The sequence below is a fragment of the Puntigrus tetrazona genome, chromosome 7 (genome assembly GCF_018831695.1).
Source record: "Puntigrus tetrazona isolate hp1 chromosome 7, ASM1883169v1, whole genome shotgun sequence".
Classification (NCBI taxonomy): Eukaryota; Metazoa; Chordata; class Actinopteri; order Cypriniformes; family Cyprinidae; genus Puntigrus; species Puntigrus tetrazona.
Window position 1 is genome coordinate 37,206,880 of NC_056705.1, and position 18,638 is coordinate 37,225,517.

Below are 18,638 nucleotides of genomic sequence, written 5' to 3' on the forward strand. Positions count from 1 at the left end.
TAGTGACAATTTCCTGCAGATAACATTATTTTTTGGCAAACCAAAGTTTTTAATAAAAGCCATAAAGCGGTTTCCTTAAAAATTATAATAAAAGTTGATGCAAGACTTCTTAAAGAGGATTTATTTTCAAGAATTTTATTCCTGGTAGACATCCCTTAGACCTGGGTGATCCTGGGACAAGAATAATCTGGACGGGGGAAATCTGGTCGGAGCAGAATGAGGTCTCCCGGCAGAATAATTGGGATCATTTGATGGTAAAGGATTACAGACTTTGCTCCGAGCTCATTTCCAGTGATTTAATTGTGTACAGAAGCTTAGAATGATGGAACGTTCCAGCTTCTTTGGCAAACAACACAATTTAAAACCTGAGAAAGAGCTGAAAGAAAAATGGGGCATGCTGCACCATCCATGGGGGGGTCAGGCACGCAAGATCTGTGCTGCAACTGATGTTTTAGATTTGCCTCTGTCTTTACATTCAGATGTTTATGCCAGGATGGAGAACAGAGATGGTGACTGGGTTTTGTATAGAAATATACTCCTGGTGTTGCTTCCAGCAGCTTATATAAGACAATATAACATTTATAAAAGTGAGAAATCATTAAAAAAATAAACATGCTTTTACTGTAGACTGAAAATTTTGTTTAACAGAGTGCCACATCATACACTACAAATCGTGAATCAGGGACTCTTCATAGAGCTATAAAACCATAGCTATAATTTTTTTTTATTTTTATTAAAAAGCTGAGTCATCTGGATTTGACTATTTCCAAGATCCTATTAAAATATAACGTCACTCCCATACCAGTTACCTTTTTATGCAACACGTTTTGATTTAATACCTTTGCCCGGTTTAAATACGACAGCGTCGTGTCGGTAAAGAATGTCAAATATGAAATTTCTTCTAAACTGATAATTGAAACAGCCTGAAAACCGGCTTTTCCAGTTTACGCGATTACGTAAAATATTAAAAGCATATGCATTAAAACCGCTCCAAAGCACTGGAAACCAACTGAGTGGAAGCCAACCCAAAAATAACGTGCTTGGAAGCCAAATCAAAAATAAGCACGACGACTTCTTTGTTTTTTCCATATACTACATGTTTATTTCAACCAATACTATGACATATCTTCATGCCTTGGTAATGACACTTATATAATGTAGGAGAATAGCAAGTGATGTCATCTTTTGTTCACAATTGGCCAAAGCTCTTTTTTATCCTCAGTTTATATACTTCAGTGATATCGTCTAACATCTCCCTGTCTCTGTTTACCCGCAGGACTGCTCCAGCTCGGAGGAATACACTGTAGCCGCCGCACTGCTGCCCTTGACAACGGCCTTCTACCGGGTAAGTAAGAGTTGAGGTCAGGCTGACAGCAGGCATACTGGCAGCTCTAGTTACTGGAGCTTAATCACAGCACATCAACACTGGCACCGACGTTCATTAAAGCTGGAAGAAGGGAACAATTTCCACCTGTCTCCATCTGCTCAGTTTAACTCTTACGGCCCTGAACTGTGTAATTCAGTTTGGAGTTCGTTACGAGTGCTTGAAACAGTACACATTTTTTAAAACACCTTCAAACTACCATTGATCCGTGGCTGTTATGCAATATATTCTCTGGTTCATTTCTTTTCTCCAGTCTGTCGAGATCAGACGTTCGCGGGTGAAAACATAAGCATGCTGCAGAGCTGCTTTATTGCAGGGACTGAAGTTGTAATTTCAATTGAAGGCTACGCTGACGCTGTTTTCCGTGTTTATGTCTTTCTTTAAAGCAATCATGTAAATGAACATGACTTGACTGGAGTGCAGAATTGCATAACTGCTTCATCCATGTCCACATCAAGTTTATTTTGATATTTATAGGAAAACGCGCTGGCATTATGTGGCATCGCTTATTTATAGGATGCATATTTTGACCAAATATGTTTGACAGTATGACAAGTACAACTACTGCTACTAATAATAAGTATTAATATTAAATTTTAAAATAATAATATTGCTATTGTAATATTTCACTTTGCAGTGTATATATGTAAAATTGCAATACCACTGAAATCTTTTTGGTCGATTTCACTTTAAAATAATTTTCTGACTGTACATTTAGGCTTGTGATCGACTGCGTTCAACACATAGCTGAAGAAAACCACTAAGAAGCGTGACAGTCACTCTAGCCTAGTTCGGATTCGCTGTGGTACGGCGGGAAAAGGGGGAAGTATGGGTTGCAGGATTTAGAGAGTGTCTGGCTTTCAACACCAATCCATCACGCACCCGCATTATAGTTGTCATAGACACAGACACAACTGACTGTGTTGCTTTTTAATTGTGGGCTGATCTGTGATCCATTTGCTGTGACTCACACTATGCACTGAAGACATGTGATGTAATCAAATATCACGTTGGTGACCCTCATGTTCATTTGTGGCACAATAGCGCTTGTCTTAGCCTTGGACACCTGTGTAACACTATACATTGTGCATTTTCACGGTCAGCGTAACCCAAAATCTTACGATGAGGCTGTTTCTCCCATCCAGGAAGGAGTTTAAATTCATTTGGGTTTGGAATGACCTGCAGGAAACTGTTGCTCTAAAAATATCTAAAAAGTATCAGAAAGCACTGTCAGAAAGACTGTACTTGAAAAGGACTTGAATTTCATACCTTGAAGAGGTTAGAAAGTGCTTCAGATCTTGATGTCAAGGCATTGCAGTTAGTTGCCCGGGAGTTCCAGGCACTTTCTATGCACTTGCTATAGCTATAGGGGCATTACAGGATATGGATTTTTATTTACATCTTCTTCCAGAAATTGTGGTCGCAATTTAAAATGTTACATTTTTTAAGTTCCAGGTTGGCTTTTCTTATTTGTAGGGATTATATATCAATAATTATAATATTAATACAAATAATAATTATTAATATTGCTGTTCTTATTACTAATAAACATTAAGCAAAATTGTACACTATTGTAATACTTCCCTCCAGAAATGATATCAGATGTATTTTACGGAACAGCTGTATGTAATTTAAACCTTTTCCACTCAGAAATTTCTAGCAAATAACATATTTTGTTAACAAAAAACAAAAAAATATTTTGTTGTAAAAATCTGCTCTAATATGTGTCTCGTCTTTATATCTGTCTTAATATCTTTCTTTTTTAATTCATTTATTTACTTCTATCTGTATGCGTGCAAAAGAACAAAAATGTTCAACACGCATTTCATACAGTACATAAGTAAAAAAAAAAAATTGACAGGCCTTTGAATTATTAGAAGAATAATTGTGGTAGTCCAAATGATGTCAGATGCACTTTTACTGTGAACTGTGTTCTTTTACATGTGTATGAAAGAACAAAAATGTTGTGTACGAGTGCTGGATAGTTACGTGTTAAGTTTAATAATCAGGGCTAGTAGTTTGTTCACATGCAACTGAGCACCACTAATTAGTTATAGAGATACGTAATCCGAAATGTTTCCACAGTCATTGTTCATTTTAATTGATGAGTTGCACCTGCCACGAACCGTTTCGGAGAGCTGAAGATTTCGTGCATTGAGGCAAACAATTCAAGTCTTTCATTAGGACATCTGAAAGCTATTCAAACCTTGAATTTCCTGTTTTTCAGTTTTCCTGTTTCACATTTGCCATTTTTATGTACGAGCAAATCCAGATTAAACTAAAAAGATCTGACTGTCAGATTTGTGAAGCCCTCATGACAGATAAACAGCACATTCAGTAAGAGAGATAAATGAAACCTTGTTTGTTTCACGGCGCTCTAGAAAGATTCACGTCACTGATATCACGCAAACCAAAGGCTAAATTATTAAATTCAACTTAACTAATATATTTCATGTATTGCCTAAAATCAATTCTAACCCCAGAAAAATGCACTAAAATACTGTGCAGTGGCTCTGGCTATCCTTAGATGATCTCTGTCGCATAACAATTAAACCCTCATGCATTTTTCCGTGAGTCTAAGATCCACATGCCCTCCCCTTCACTCCCAGTAGCCTTGTACTAAACCACACTGCATGTTATTGAGGTTCTCAGTGTAGGCTTGGCAGGAGATAAAGGCTTCCCGCCACTCTACTTAAGGATGACCCAGCTGAAGTATGGACATTACCGCAGACACACTAGAGCTCAGTGTTGCATTTGCATTCTTGAATCACAAGTGAGATCTCTCAATAATAGCACAACAAATGGCTGAATATGAATGATCAATGGGCTATGCATCTGGGATAAGGGTTTGTTTGAATCCCTAACCCAAAGTATGAGTAACTGCAATGCTCGTTTTAGCAAACACTATTTTTTTTTTTTTTACCTCTGGGCCAAAGGGACTCAAAGACTCGACCACAAAGTCAACAAAACAATTCCCACAAAGATCCGCTCCATTTACAACTACCTCTTTGCCTTGATTTACAACCTAAACCTTTTTCAGAATTGTAAATGAGGGCTTTTACATAACCTGAATAACTCTTAGCTCATTGTTTCTCGGCTCGAGAATGACTTTATGCCGTGGATACCTCAATGTCACCTCAAATGGAGATTTGTAGGGCGAAAAACAACTTGACGCTCGATACGTCATTGCTTTACTTGTGAGAAATCACGCGCTCTCACGCGGTCAGGTTTGCCGTAGCAGGTCAAAAGGTTTCTCGCAAGTGATCTGTACACATCTCATTTAGCCTTTGAGTTCTGATTCATTCTCTTTCTTCTGGGAAATGTTGAGCCTCAGGGCAGTTAATTGATCTTTAGTAAGCAAGGTCACTGATATACTGGGCTGCCATTCACAGATCATCACTCAAATAAAGCCTTCCTGCTCACTGAACAGTTAAAGATGGCATATATAAAAGCCTTATAGTAGATATGGAAAAAATTAGGTCAGAGTCTGGCTTTTGTTATTGTCATTTTAGGCTCATTTTGTCTCTGTATAAACAGGTTTTGGGAATAAAATAATTTGTTTGCGACGTGACATAATCACAGCCATTCCAAACATATTTTATGTTCAATAACATCAATTTGGGGCAGGATTTTAGGTCAGTGAGATTTTAATGTGGGTCAGGACCCTGTAAAATTCCACAGTAGTCCAATTAATTCAGCTGTCAAAACTTCCTGTTGCTTGACATCGCATTTGCATACAGCAAATCTAGCCATAAGAGTTGAAGTTAAAGTATAATGCAAAATGTCATGGAATTCGGTGAAATCAAAAAGTTTAGCTATACGCTTAATCAAATTGTGATGTGGTTTTTGAATATTAAAAAGCAAAAAGAAATGCTGCAGTCAAAATAATGAAGTCTACTTGTTCTGCAGTTCTCATTCATTGGACAAACACATGTATTGCTTGATGTGTTTTCAGCATCTGCCATCTCATTATATGAGAACACTACAAAACAAACTTCATGTCCAGAGCTGCCACAAGGCTATGTGTCCAAAGAAGTGTTTTTAGCTAGCAGAAAATGCCCGGTGCTCTGCCGAAACTCAATGTAAAGTTCTTGCTCTGGCCCTTGTTTTAAATGATTTCGTTCCATTGTTGTGCGTTTTGTTATCATCTGTTGCTTCAAGGTGGCGGTTGGTCGGTGTAGTATTTGTCCTGTCCCTCCTTCACTGTGATTGGACGGCTGGTTGAGATGTGACAGTGATGCGCGCTGGATTTTACCCCAAAATTGAACATTCTTCAACTTTCAGCAACAAGAAAATACATGCTGAGCGTGCAGCACTTTCAGCTCCTTGTCACACTCCTGCCATGTTAAAAAATGCAGCGCTCCCATAAAAAATGCTTTGGTGATCACGCGGCCTAAGAGAATTTTTACATTTCATGTGATATAACGGTTATATAATTTGGTTTAACTTGAACTTGAGGAATTTGCAAAAGAAATATATTACTATATAATGTGCTTCTCAAAGTAGTAATTAAAACGTATTTGAAAAAAATAATTTTAACAGTCATTCAGCACTTGGTTTACAAAGAGATGAACGTGCTTTTATCCAAAGAAACTTACAAATAAGGACAATGGAGTCAATCAAAATCAACAAAAGAGCAGTGATATGCAAGTGGTATGACAAATCTCAGTAGTTTTAGAATTATTATATGGAATCATAAATCCAGAAAAAATGTGACGACAACAGGATTTCAGATTAACATTTTAAAGGGCCCAAAGTCCGTGTGAACTGGAATTTTGCAACCGATTTTTACTTCCATATTGTGACATACATCCAGGAGAAACAGATATTGACTAATATTGAATAAAGAAAACTGAGGGTGACGCTTGCTTTTTTTTTTTTTACCTTGAATTGATTGGATGTAGAAAACTAGGCGTTTTAGATCAGAAGTGAACACTGACAGTTGGAGGGGCGTGGTTAAGGATGTGACGCTCATGCCCAGAGAAGGCCCGTTGTTTTTGAGGGGAGAAGCATTTTCAGATTTGGATTAGAGATTAGGCAGGCAAATTTCTTTATATTTCATTATTTATTCACCACAAAAACAGCAATGTGAGCGACAAAACATTTTTGATTTTAATTAAATTGTTAAAGTTTTATAAATTTAGCTGATTAGACTTGCTTTTTATTTACTACAAAATAATTAAAACATAAAATGCAGAATTTGGGAAAAATTGGAGTTTTGTTATGATGTATGTATATTCTCATATTTGTGAGAATATAGGAGTTTGTTCTTTGCACTTTGACTTGGTTAGCTGGTTCATTGTGGCATTCCTCCAACATATTGTCGTCTTTCCCAGAGGGCTATGCTGTTCTGTAGTCAAGGTCTGCATGCCATCGCACATGGGAACATGCTCAGCATGCTCTCTTTCTGTGAGTGGTCTGTTTGTGTTTGAGTGAACGTTCAAACTCAAAACATTACCCCGCTCTCCACCGAGACTGTCAGGTGTCATTGTCGCTGCACTGTAAAGTTATGTCTGCTGTGACGAAGGTTGTAGATCTTTCAGGGGGTTATTTTGTTCTGTGTGTGCACCTGTAGCATGTTAATGAGCGAACATCATCCGGTACAGGTGTAGTCTGTTTTGAGATGTTGATAGGAGTGTTTAAAATTGCTCTTCTCACACTTACATTGCTGTGCTATGTGAACAGTATTTTATGTAAAGGCAAATCTTATCCAAATGAATTAAAATTTAATATGCAATTGAAATACATACATATGCATATAGGCCTTAAAATGGCATACGATAATAGGAATGGTCCAGATTTGACCATTGTACCACTTGCACTGTAGACTGTCACATGCTGCATAGACCCACGTGACTGTATTATGGGAAAGGGGAGATTTTCCATTGTTTGCCAGTAAATAATGTCATGTCTGTATTTGTTATGTAAAGTATCGGGTATCTGTCTTAAAATAATAAATGATTGTCATTCGCGCATACAATTGTGGTTTGAAAGTACCACAAATGTCTCTGGCACTGTCTGCAGCAGGCAAGTGTTTCAGCCACAGTTCAGCAGAAATGGATTTGGGGTGTTTGTTGTCGTTGAAGCGTTACATTAATTTCTCATCAATTCACGAGCTAGCATAACCCTGCTATGGCTCTCGCTGACCACAGCTTGACCTTCTCCTGTTTACTTTGCATTGTGGGACATGATTACAGCATGTCCTGCATACCGATGGGCCAGACGGCTCCGTTTGTTCAACCATTTAACATTTTGCCCTGATCTTCTTTGTTGCTCTTTTTGTTTGGCATAAATCATAATCATAAATGAGCTGTTTAATCCTACTTGTCTTTTAGCTCACATAGACGTGTATATTTTATGACACAATGCATTTAATCTGAACTGTTTTGCATCCATTGGCTCTGCAAATGGAATGTCTTTTAGTATTAAGCAGGAATTTGTTCCATAATGTTGGTAAATCATTACCCTGTGCTGTTCACTGATCACAGTGAGATCTTTTTTTTATATTTTCTGAAACAATTTCACTATTTGCTTTTAATCCCTGTTGTAAATTCAACTAAAACACTGCCAGAGGGGGCCAAAGTCAATCTGATAGACCTTGGTCAAGGTGACTGGAGCTGATTTGACCAAAAACAAACCAAGTTTAGAATGGCAGTGAAATATAATCAATAAATAGTGTCCCTTTTTAGTACAAGGTTGGTGATTTGGTGTGACGTAAACAAAAACTCCTCCTTTATTTAAAAGAGAGACCATCAACATGTATTCTACTCATTCGAAGGCATTAGTTTTAACTCCACATCTCCTGCCCACCATTAAACGCTTTCATAAAGTCTGATCTAATAAATTCCCCGCTGGGATGAAACGTCTTGACATGTGCTCTCTTGTCAAGGCTGTACAGTTGGAAGGGGTCAAACTGACCCCCTCACATCTGCTGTTGGAGAACCGGCAAATCTGCACACATCCACCCCCATCTGCTGCCAGTCCCAACCGTGTTAAAGACGAGTAATAATGCTCTGGCAGTACCTTCCTGGTCCGCATCCTACAATAACAAATGCACTGTTTCTCCCGCTGCATTTCTTGCCACTTTTTCTCTTAGCTCCATCTGCATGTCAGCCTTGAGGAAATTGGGTCTAGACAGCCTCAGAATATCTGCAAGCTCCCAGACCTTGAACCTGGCCAGCTTTAGCTATATCTGCTAGAATTATGGATGAGCTGGATTTATCAGCACAGCTTGACATGGACAAGTTGGTATTATATGGTCTCCTGGTGTTGAAATACATATTACACATTCCAGCCTACAGAGGGGGAGATCAACTGTCCAAACAAACCTTCACATTAATGTCTTTTCTGGTCATTTCCCAGTGATAGAGTGGGAAAATGCATATATGTCAAAGTGAAACAGCCTTCAGATATACAGGGATTATACATGATTGGGTTTGGATTTACTGAAACAGCAAAAGGGGCTTCCCAAGTTCCTCTGCTGAGCTGATGTTGAAGCCAGTCGCTTTTAGAGGTTGTGTCCCGTTTTGGATGCTGTCTGTTGTAAATAATATGCATCGGTTAAAGTTGATACACGACCACCATAAACAAACCAGCTACCATCTTCATGAACCATTTTGCCTCAAGGGTTTAAAATAACAGTGATTTGCAGTAAAGAAGCATTAAGAGGTCTCTTCTTTCTTCAAAAAACATTTCTTACATCTCATTTCATGTAAAGTCTGCAAGTTTAGATGGTGTACTTTGTCAAATGCACCTATGCATTCTTTTTCATTTATCATTACCTACAACCTGTTGCAATATGGAAGATGAGTTCTTATGGCATTGTTTATTAATAGCAAAGAAAGTGATGGCAAATCAGCCCCAGCAGAACAAATGCAAATTGTTTGCATCAAAAACACAAAGTTTTTGTGGAATTAATGCTGGTCTCAATTCTGGTGTATTGTCTTTCTGCATAGTCAAATGCATGTACTTTTTATCACCAGTGAAGCACATAATTTTAGTGCCTAGAAAAATATGCTAATTGGGACGTGGCCAGAATCTGTTCTTGCTTATTACGATGTTTGCCTCTGTCTTTCCATTGCTGCTGATTTTTCTCATTCCCTCTTTCCATCTGCCATTTCACTTGTGATTGTGGTTTGGTTAGCTGTAAGGAAACTAAGTAGCAAAGACAGTTTGTCATAACGTATGTTCAGGGGTTTTGAGAAAACAGCATAAGATGGTAATTTAATCTGAGGTGTGAGCTGTGCAGACCAATGGAAGGTGAGAAAGGTGTCATGCATGGTGTGCTAGTACTACATCCGTATGTGCAAATACAATAAATACAGCCTTCATAGCTCTAGCAGATGTACTTTAGAGTCAGTAAGCAGCCCACAGGTGATCTGGTTTGCGTCGGAAAGCACAGAAAAACAGTAGGGTCATGTTTTCAAAGTCTTGCTTTGCAGTCTCTTTGTATGAGGCCTACTGTATGTGTTGAGAACATTATGACCACTAAAAATGACAGATTGCTCCTTAAACCACTGGCAGCAGTGTGTTACTTTCCTGTTTTCACCATGTTTTATAATGGACGTCTTTACAAGCGTTGTACAGCCCAGTTGAATTCATGAGCTGTGAGGACCCCAGCTCGGCTGATTTGACCTGTTATATAGACAGTAGCAGGCACTGTGTTTATTTAGCAGGCTGCCAGAGTTTAGTTCACATTGTGCTGCCCGCTGATCCATCTTCTTGCTTACAGAAACTGGCAGCTGGCGTGGACCAGTTTGCTTACACCTGCATACAAGAACATCCCATCTGGACCAATCAGCAGTTCTGGGAGGCCACCTTCTACTCTGAGGTACAAAACCAGATCAGAGCGCTTTACCTCACCACCCCCGAGGAAAAACAACTCATCACTGCCAAGATCAAGGTAAAGTCTTGAAATTGACTTTTTCAGCTCGACTAATCCCTAAATTTTTTGAAAATGCAATAATATGAATACATATATTCTGACATGACATGACCAAACTTTATTTGAAGTTGCATTTTTTAAAATATTTGTTTTAAAATATCAGATAATATTCACCTTTCATGACAAAACAAGGTTAGTTTTTTAATGTCATATGGTGCAACCCTGATATTTATGATTTTGGTAATTTGTTGGTTTACTTAAAATAGGTTTTAAAAACAATTTTGAAAACAAATGAATTAAAAACAGTATACACTCACAAGTTTTCTTGTATTTTTTATTTGATGGTTACACCACATGACCACAAGTGTTTTTAAATTAAAACGTTTGCCCCAAAAAGACCATCATGAACAATTCTCATTTAGACATACATTTCAATTTTTCCTTAACTTTATTTTGGACTATCATACTTATAATTGACCCACATAACATTGTATTTATGTTGGATACACTATATTTTACAGTATGTGTATTTACATGTATTTACAGTGTACTTACCTAAGAAAGTTCTGGTAATAACTAATATCTGCATGGGCTACGGTTAGGTTCAGGGTTACTACCTAGTCATTGTAGTCACTATAGTAAGTACATAGTATGTATATGAGGAATCAGACTGCTACTGTTATGTTTATGATTGCAATTATGTTTATAATATATGTATTATAAACTGGAACTCTTACTAGACTGCAGTGCCTTGTTTTGTTCATGAGTAAATTTTGTAGTAACGAGTTTGGTTGTCGTTCAAGTCAGACAAAATATGAAGGGTTTTGATCGAAATCGACACAAATTATTGACCCCAGCACAAATTCAACAGAAATAAATATAATTTAACCCTGTTTCTCTGACCATCTCTCTTTGTCAGGAACAGAGTACACTGTCCACAGCATCCAGTGAGTCAGAACGAACCGCTATGGACCTCGCGGCAGAGCAGTTACGTGCTTGGCCCACTCTGAGCAAAGAGAAGCAGCAGGAGCTAGTGAAGAACGAAGAGAGCACAGTGTTTAGCCAGGCCATCCACTACGCCAGCCTGATGGTCTATCTGCTCGTACCTCTGGACACCAGCAAAAACAAGCTGCTACGCTCCACGCCTGCAGCCGACTGGGAGAGCGGCAGCAACAGCATCCTCACGAACAGGCAAGAGACTTCCTTCTACAATTCCAGAATATGTGTTATTTACTGTACAATGGCATGCATGCATGCATTTGGCAAACGTGTTTATCCAAAGAGAGCTGTTAAACACTGCTCGAAAGCTTAGTTTTCAAAAATCTATAATAGGGGCATTTTAAGCTCGAAATAAACATGCAAATAAAATACACTTCCTGCACACTTATTTGACTTACGATTGACCTCTACCTGCAAATTATTAAAATATCCACATAAAAAACCCCTAAGTTTAATGGATCATTGTGCAAGTTGCGAATCTGAAGTTAGAGAGAAAGGAAGAAAGGAATGTGTGTTTCAGTGGTCAATTCAAGAAGTCCAAATCACTACAGCAAACCTGCCAGCCACTGATTAATAAAGGTCGTCACTCAAAATTCTCTGTGCGATCAAGGAGAACGCACATAGAGGTCAGTGATCACGTATGAAGGAGATTCAGTACCGATTAAAAGATCCAGCAACTCATTTAATGTGTCAGGATTATGAGGGTGGAACAAAGTAAACTTAGAAGGAACCGGGTGAAAGACATTTACAGTTCGTCAAAAGATTTAATAGTAAATCATTATTGCAGAGATGTGAGAGAATATTTAGTGCTCAAATAAGATCTAAAATCTGAGCAAATTAATACTGCTCCCAAGTTATAAACAAATAAATATAGTGAAATATGGGGCGCCAGCATCATGCTATGGGAATGCGCATCGTTTAAAATTATAGTGCATAATATTAAGTAAAAACTCTAGGCTTTTTTTTGTTTGTGTGTTTTGCCAACTACAAAAGCCTATAAGTATAAATCTTTCTGTGTGTTTAGATGTGGCTGTTTTATTCAGTATCTGGAGATAACCAATGAAATCAATTACAGCTTTATCAAAGGAGTTTGTGAAGAACAACATTTTGTGGCACCATTTGAAAATTGTTGAAGCAGTTTTATTTGACTAACTTTGAGCTAAGCTGAGCAAAAAACTTGGCCAGAAGTGCTCAAATCAGATAAACGCCTGAGGTGGTTCTTAAAACTATAAAACGCTTAAGCAAACAGCATATTTCATGCACAATTCGCTTTATACCATTGCATAATCATTTGAAAATAATTCAAATCGGTTTCACTGCTTTGAAATAAAAATGTCACAGAGATGCAAAATTTCAATGTGTCATTTGGAGTCCTGCGAAGTAGGAGAACTGGTTATGGCTCTAAACACTTTTGCAGGTCAGTGGTGCTCCAGTACGTCTGGCTTACATCAGATCAGTTAAAATGGAAAAGACACACAGCAGGGGCTGACGTTTGTCCTTTCACCTTGGTTACGAAACACACATTCCAATATAAATCAGCTTGATTGTTTCTCAGCATCTTCCGCAGAAAACTGTACAGTTGATTCAGTCAGTTAGCAAAAATGTAAATAGAAGTAGCCTGGTGTAGTTCCTCAAGAGTGCTATCCGGTTATACAGCACACATCCTTCTCATCCCCTCCGGTAGCCCGAGTGCTGCTCTGCTGCAGCAGAACGATGAAATGACTTGGCCGCTTGTGGAGGGAGGACTCAGCCATAACCAAAAAAGATGAAGGGATCGGGATGTAGAGCTTTGTAGCAATAATAATAGTAATAAAGTTTTGGGAGGCTTCATAGTCAAAACAGGTGATGTTTGGCCAAATGCACGTCTCGGGAGTTGATCTTTCCCTCCTCCTGTCCTTTTCTCTCCCTTTTAAAATTTTTTCAAGGCCAGTAACCGCACACTGAGTTTGAAGTGCTAGTCTCAGGTGTCACATGCTTCCTTTCTCCTCTTTTTTTTAATTAGCTGTGTTCGATATGGCAAACATATGATTGTAGTTTTGCTTGCACCTAGGATTAGGGAATTTTGTAAATGACTCCTTAAATTATGTCTTTTGTTAAGAAGTATGCTATTATGTTACTAAGCGATCAGACCATTCTCACCTGCCAGACAATAAAGCTGGAAAAATCCTTTAAGGAAGGGATTCCAAAACTTTTTTTGTCAGCCAAACTGCTGAGACATAAAATATTTATTTGAATCCAGAGATTTGAATTTAATATTTCAATAGTTTAATGACACATATGCATTTTCACTGTTCTCTGATGTTGATCATAAATAAATATAATATTATTAATTTATTAGAAGCAGGGGTATTAATTAACATTAATGAACAATGAACACTACATTTTTTGCATTCTGAATTTTTGTTCATGTTGATAAACATGCAATCAATCATTGTTAGTTCATGTTAGTTCACAGTGCATTAACTAATGTTAACCAAATATTACTAAATGCTAAAATTAACATTAATAAATGCTGTAGAAGTATTAACTAATGCAGTTAACTATTGTTACAAAGAGAAATATATCACTTATGTAAAATTCAAACGTTGGATTGAAACGTTGAGAACTGCTTTCTCTATTTCTAAAGAGAGATCCAACTTTTCCAACAGCACAATGTGCACTAAGACCAAGAGATATCAAAGCCGTCCGCTTCCTTACTGTGGTATTTCAGACCAATTGTGTGCGACAGACTAAACAGACATTGAATTGTGATGGGTCTCTAAACTGAAGTAGCACAGTTACATCAAAGTTTCTTTAAATAGCCGTGTGTTATTTTAAGAATATTGAGAGTAACGTTGCTTTTGTTGGTTGTGCTGCAAGTCTGCTATATAACTAGTATTGTTCAATAAACAGTATTGCAGGGAGCGTGGCCGAGAGCTTTGACACAGAGAGCGGATTCGAAGACTCCGAGACCAGTGACGTTGCCAACTCTGTGGGGAGATTCATCTCTCGTTTCATTGACAAAGTGTGCACAGAGAGTGGAGTGACGCAGGATCATATCAAGAGTCTGCATAGTATGATTCCAGGTAAAACACTGTATGCTCATTCACTCAATGCAAAGCATTTGTACTTTTGTACACACAAAGTGACATTTGTACACGTACGTGAACTTAACATTACGATTTTAGGTTAAAATGTATATATTTGTATAAGGGTTGATGTTGTATAAGGATAAAGTTTGGAAGTACTCACCATTTTTACTAGTTAATTTCAGTGGTCCTCTCTTCTGAGAAATGTAATGCTTCACAAATATTGTTTGTGGTCAGAACTACAGTGTAAAATAATTATTGTACAATTTAAAAAGTTGAATTCAAAGTAATTGGAATTTCTCTGAAGGACAAATCAATATATTAAGCAGTTTTGGTAGGAAAATGAAACTGAAATGGGTAGTGTTGTGACCCAGTGACCCTAACCTGTCCACAAAGATTCCTGAATAAGGTATGAATCTGTTTCTTCAGGTCTCGTGGCAATGCAGATGGAGACTTTAGAGGCAGTTCATAGAGAAAGCAGAAGACTGCCTCCCATTCAGAAGGTAAGAACTTGCTCTCCACTAGTGAAAGCTATTCCAAAGCTTTTATGTCATTGGGTTAGGTGTGCTATCACTTTGGCAAAATTATTAAAGTAGCAGCACTTGCTTAAGAGTTTGTTCCATTAATGAATTGGTCAAAAGTTAATGGATTAAATTTCACCATGCTTACAATAAAAGTTTATATTTGAAATCACCAATTAAATCTGACAGCTGTATCATAAATGTTGTTCATCTCACTTATGATGTCAGAAACCCTGTGTAGTCCACTTCACAGTCCAGTATAGATGGTGTAAGTCTTAGTGGGAAAGAAACTGATGATCCTGTAACCACAATCAAAATTTAACTGTTTTCAATGCCAACATTCTTCTCCATTTTTAGTGTATCTCTAATATCTGCAAGCAAACACTGCCCAAATCAGTTCTTAACAAATATGAACAACAGGCGATGTGTACAAGATTTGTGAAACTTACTGACAAGTTCTTCGTGAAATTATGTGCAGTATTATTAGATATAAACCTATTATTTAAAACAGTAAAATGCATCAAAATGTAAAAAAAAAACTGCAGTAAATACCGCCTGACTTCAGTGCAAAAACCTAAACACGTGTGTAGTGGTGATGATAAATGGAGACACTTCTGAGATGCTTTGGTTGAACAGGGAGTTCTAGTCTGGATAAAGTCTTAGTTTCTGTACAGGACCAAGTTTGTTTTTTGGAAGAAAAAGTAACCACAGTAGGTTGTTTATTAGTGCGCAAATCCAGGGAAGAAACTGATGGAGATCCCAACTGGCATCCCCAGTGTGAGGTGGACTGTTCTTCTAATACCGCAGATTTCCACAAAACAAATACTTGCTGTAGTTCCCAACTTTTTTTTTTTTCTCGGCTCCGTTTCAGTTCTTGTCACCCTTTTGAATCCAGCTAATGAGCTAGATAATGACTCCAGGACAGGGCCAGGACAGAACACGCTTTCTGGACAATGTAAAAATGGATGGGTTGTGTCTCTGGTGGTAAACATACAAGGCTCGAGTGTGATTACTGTGCCTGGAACTGAACTTAATAAATGATGCTTACGCCATCATCAAGGGAATCGTTTGTTGTCTGTCAAAAAGCAGACCACAAAAACTTGCCTTTTTTCTGGTATAAACTGAATAACAGTGTAATCTTATATTTCTGTTTAGGAGAAAGGTAGTGAACATAATCATGTCTGTACCAAAGCATTTGCTCCTGTTCTTCAGCAGACTCTAATGACAATGATTTTTTTCCAGCCTAAGATCCTGCGGCCTGCTCTGCTGCCTGGAGAGGAGCTGGTGTCTGAGGGGCTACGGGTGGTCTTAGACCCTGATGGTCGAGAAGAGGCCACCGGTGGTCTTCTGGGAGGACCACACATCCTGCCAGCAGAGGGAGCACTCTTCCTTACCACTTACCGTATCGTTTTCAAAGGCACTCCTCATGATCCATTAGGTAAAGACAATTTTGTGACTTTTCATTAGAGTAGTGAATTAGTCATTAGAGTATTTGTAAACTGTCTGCTTAATATCTTTTAACGCTTTATTATGATGGGCCCACAGAATACTGCATACTGAATATCAGAAACTTTGTCAACTTATTCTAATAGTCCTAAAACTACCCTAACAGTTTACTCTGTTTACTCAAGTTTACTCAAGTTCCAAATGTCTTATGACCGACAAATGTTTCAGACAGTGTGTAAACATGATTGACACAACATCGTCTCGTATTTATTTTTCAACATGTAGAAATTTTGTGCAATGGCCTTAAGTCTTTTTGGGTTTGGAACAGCATTAAAAATGAAAGAAATTATAACAGAATTAAAATATTAGGTTGAACTAACCTTTTAACAATGCCCAGACTATATATGTGCATTCATGCTCATTCAAACTTAACCAGGTTTGACATTGAACAAAGTTTGTTCTAAATGCATTTGAACTTTATTTTAAAGATGCTAGAGAGTTTACTGTTCTATATTTTGATATAGACCCTGCTGTACCCTGATGTGTTTGTGTCTATGTGTGCGCAGTTGGTGAACAGGCTGTGATCAGGAGTTTTCCAGTATCCACTTTAACCAAGGAGAAAAAAATCACCATTCAGAACCAGCTACAGCAAAACATGCAGGAGGGGCTTCAGCTAAGATCCGCCTCCTTCCAGGTATTGACGCACAGAATACGTAGCCAGTAAATAGATAGTGTTTTTGTTCATTTATTTTTATTTGATATTCAAATGGTGTGTATATTTCCCAATAGTTCTTCTTAACACTTGACATGAACAAGCTTACCCCTTAAAATGGGGCAAGTTGTGACACACATAACATTTAATCTTAAGTGGCTAGCTTTTCTTGTTCCCTGTATTTTGGTTTTAAACCTACAAATTCTCTGTTGTGCCTCACCGTCTCAGTTTTGATTAGAATGAATTAGAATTTCGATTTCAGTGAACCAGACACAATCTGTTGTAAAGCACTTTTTTAGAGCACCTAGAAAAGATTCTTTAGGAATAATTTGATTAGACTGATGTTCACTGAGAGGAATGTGCACGTCTCAGACATCTCTCTCTGTTTGACTCATTATCACAAAGTCTCTTCATGGATGAGGACAGAGCAAGAGAAGCACATGTTGTGTTCTTCACTATGCATGGACTATAGGGCCATAAAGATTTTATGGCTCATTCCTATCGTTTTACTAACTTAAGCTATAAAATCAGGCCCTGTATGGAAGCAAGGGTCATTTGTGCTGGTCTGCCCACGAGTGGCTGCCAACAGTTGGTGTCTGGGGTACATTATCAGGCTCTCATTAAGACCGGCAGTCCACGCAAGCTTTAAGGTCAGATCCCTGAGGAGCAGAGATAGAGGATTGCAGGGGAGGTGGAGAGGGGATATGGGGTCACGCAGACGAACGTTAGCGCGGCCAAACCTCATTTTGGAATGTTCTCCCCAGAAAAGTGGGAAAAGATCCTGTTCCATACTCCTATCCAGCCCAGAGCACTTCTGCAAGTCATTTCTTTTGCCCCCCACCCCACCCCACCCCAAAAATGTAAAATGATTATTTTCAGATTTTCTTCCTTCATGAAGGTGTGACAGCTCTATTAGTTGCATCACTCTATATAATATAGTAGCTGAACAACTGGTCTTACTGTATGTCTTGCTTTGTTTTAGCTAATTAAGGTGGCGTTTGATGAGGAGGTGAGCTCTGAGATGGTAGAGATCTTCAGGAAACACCTGCAACGAATCCGCTACCCCCCATCTATCTTCAGCACCTTTGCCTTTGCAGCAGGACAGACAGCACCGCAGCTCATATTACCCAAACAGAAAGAGAGAAACACAGGCTTCCGGTCAGTGAATTAAATGTGTTACAGAGTAGACATATAATCTACATTCAATCTACATTCATTATTTACTCACACGCAAGCCATTCTAGGTGTATATGAGTTTCTTCTTTCAGTAGGAATGCAAGATTAATGATGGCATAAAAAGGTTGTTAAAATTTTGAAGTCCGAAAAAGTACGCCCATCTACCCTAAAAACTTTAATAAAGGCCCTTTGAAGCAATGCATTTACTAGAAAAATATCCACACATAAACTAATTTCTAGCTTCTGTGTTCACAAGAGAGTTGCTCTTCAGCAGATGATGTAGGAAGTAGGCATAACTCCAGTGAAAAGTGACGAACATGAAAGTAAACAGGAGCGAGCAAAACTAAACTAAACTAAAGTTTGAAATATGGATGTTTTCTTAAAAAAATGCATTGATTCACTGCAGAAGGCCTTTATTAACCCCCAGAGCCATGTGGAGAACTTCTGA

The 18,638-nt window shown here is 38.1% G+C and overlaps 1 protein-coding gene across 3 annotated transcripts in view; it reads left to right on the plus strand.

Moving 5' to 3' along the window:
* sbf2 (SET binding factor 2) overlaps nt 1–18,638 on the plus strand; it is a 104,265-nt gene that overhangs the window by 66,780 nt on the left and 18,847 nt on the right. For 2 of the 3 annotated variants that reach the window (XM_043244396.1, XM_043244398.1), the window contains exons 17-24: nt 1,277–1,345; nt 10,116–10,286; nt 11,188–11,459; nt 14,160–14,332; nt 14,765–14,838; nt 16,099–16,294; nt 16,869–16,996; nt 17,997–18,172. In XM_043244396.1, the coding sequence (XP_043100331.1) occupies nt 1,277–1,345; nt 10,116–10,286; nt 11,188–11,459; nt 14,160–14,332; nt 14,765–14,838; nt 16,099–16,294; nt 16,869–16,996; nt 17,997–18,172 (1,259 nt within the window). The remainder of the gene's footprint in view (nt 1–1,276; nt 1,346–10,115; nt 10,287–11,187; nt 11,460–14,159; nt 14,333–14,764; nt 14,839–16,098; nt 16,295–16,868; nt 16,997–17,996; nt 18,173–18,638) is intronic. The other variant, XM_043244397.1, reaches the window with a different exon arrangement.